The 2500-nt window shown below is 37.3% G+C and overlaps 1 protein-coding gene across 1 annotated transcript in view; it reads left to right on the forward strand.

The window, feature by feature from the left end:
• The window catches only part of LOC137655596 (regucalcin-like), a 12483-nt gene that overhangs the window by 2012 nt on the left and 7971 nt on the right, over positions 1-2500 (forward strand). The window contains exon 2 of the mRNA XM_068389495.1: positions 1822-2005. Within this exon, the coding sequence (XP_068245596.1) occupies positions 1843-2005 (163 nt within the window). The 5' untranslated portion in view covers positions 1822-1842. The remainder of the gene's footprint in view (positions 1-1821; positions 2006-2500) is intronic.

Raw genomic sequence — 2500 nt, forward strand, 5'->3', positions numbered from 1 at the left:
TAAGGTAAACAAAAGTAGGACCACGAACATAGCCCTTAAAGTAAGTTAAACAAAAGAAGGACCATGAAAACAGCCCTTAAAGTAAGGTAAACAAAAGTAGGACCATGAAAACAGCCCTTAAAATGAGATGAACAAAAGTAGGACCATGAAAACCGCTCTGAAAGTAAGGTAAACAAAAGAAGGACCATGAAAAAAGCCCTTAAAGTAAGGTAAACATAAGTAGGTCCATGAAAATAGCCCTGAAAGTAAGGTAAACAAATGTAGGCCCAAGAAAACAGCCCTTGAGGTGAAGTAAATAAAAGTAGGGTCAGGAAAACGCACACTTGTAGAGAGAGAGAGAGAGAGAGAGAGAGAGGAGAGAGAGAGAGAGAGAGAGAGCTAAGCCTGGAACCGGTACAACATCTGTACAAAGATTCTATTGTGTGTGTCCTCTAAACCTGTTCTTACCTCCAGCAAGTTCAACAACTTGTTTTCTTCTCCGTTTAAGGTCGGACACATCTCACTATAACTTTCTATACATAACGGAAAATTCAATTAACTCAGAAATGATTAACAAATGAAGATATCTTTTCTAGCATATCTATTTTCATCCATCTCTTATCCGTTTATTTAGTCTTATGGAATAAAGCTATTATAATGAATGAGAGATATTACTATTTACGATTATATATATACATCATAATATATTTTTTGAGTTACATTAAAAGTATTTATCTTTATTCTTTTTATCCATTTAAGTAATTGCGGGTCAGTACTTAGAAAACTAAAGTAACTTCAAATGTAACGTTAAATAAAGCTCGCTCCAAAAGTAAACATATCTCTCTCTCTCTCTCTCTCTCTCTCTCTCTCTCTCTCTCTCTCTCTCTCTCTTAAAGACACGCATACACACACACAACACGCAATTATAATACAGAAAAAAATAGTAAACTATTTGAAGTGCGGAAAGCCAAGATAACAAAGTCAGATGGATTATTATTAGTAGTAGTAGTAGTAGTAGTAGTAGTAGTATTGTAACTACTCCTACTAATAGTATTATTATTATTATCATTATTATTATTAGCTAAGCTACAAGCTTAGCAGGATGCTATAAGCCCAAGGGCTCCAACAGAAAAAAATAGCCCAGTGAGGAAAGGAAAAGAGGAAGTGAATAAACTATATAAAAAGTAATAACAAAATAAAATAGAACATTTTAAGAACAGTACCATCATTAAAACACATCTTTCATATATAAACTATAAAAAAGAGACTCACGTCAGCCTGTTCAACATAAAAAACATTTGCTGCAAGTTTGAACTTTTGAAGTTTTACCGATTCAACTACCCAACTATAGTCGATTCTTTTTAGTGAGGCAGAATTGCACCGACTCACAGGGGTGCCCTTTTAGCTCGGAAAAGTCTCCTAATAACTGATTGGTCCGGACAAAAATGTTTCATACTAATCAGCTATTAGGAAACGTTTCTGAGCTAAAGGGGCACCCCTGCGAGTCGGTGCAATTCTGCTTCCGACCAATCAGCTATTAGGAAATTTTTCCGAGCTAAAAGGGCACCCCTGCGAGTCGTGCGTCCGACCAATCAGCTAGTGGGAAACTTTACCGAGCTAAAAGGGCACCACTGCGAGTCGTGCGTCCAACCAATCAGCTAGTAGGAAACTTTTCCGAGCTAAAAGGGCACCCCTGCGAGTCGTGCGTCCGACTAATCAGCTATTAGGAAACTTTTCCGAGCTAAAAGGGCACCCCTGCGAGTCGGTGCAATTCTGCCTCGCTAAAAAGAATTGGCTATAGGATGATCATTCAGTCTAATTAAAAGTTTATCTCTCAACCAGGTGAAAAGAACAGCTACTAAGATGTCAGTCTTCAAAATAGACCAGCTCCCCGTCCCTTGCATAACACTGGGAGAGGGTCCCCACTGGCTGGAGAAGGAGCAAGCTATCCTCTATGTGGACGTGTTCTCGAAGGCCCTTCGCCGGCATTTCATCAACACTGGCAGACACCAGGTGCTTACAATAGGTAAGGATTACGTCCTACTTCATGGCTGTATAATTTGAAAAGTAGATAATCTATAAACAATAGTTTTATACTCTTTGTGGTGTGTCATGACTGTAAAACAAGACTGGAAGATAGCTAAGATATGAATGTCTATACAGAGAAGAGTTTTAGTTGATAACTTTAATGTTTAAAACATTTTTTGTGGTGTGTCATGACTGTAAAACAAGACTGGAAGATGGCTAAGATATGAATGTCTATACAGAGAAGAGAGTTTTAGTTGATAACTTTTGTGTTTAAAACAGTTTTTGGGGTGTGTCATGACTGTAAAACAAGACTGGAAGATGGCTAAGATATGAATGTCTATACAGAGAAGAGAGTTTTAGTTGATAACTTTTGTGTTTAAAACAGTTTTTGGGGTGTGTCATGACTATAAAACAAGACTGGAAGATGGCTAAGATATGAATGTCTATACAGAGAAGAGAGTTTTAGTTGATAACTTTTGTGTTTAAAACAGTT

This window comes from Palaemon carinicauda, chromosome 16, assembly GCF_036898095.1.
Source record: "Palaemon carinicauda isolate YSFRI2023 chromosome 16, ASM3689809v2, whole genome shotgun sequence".
NCBI classification, from domain to species: Eukaryota; Metazoa; Arthropoda; class Malacostraca; order Decapoda; family Palaemonidae; genus Palaemon; species Palaemon carinicauda.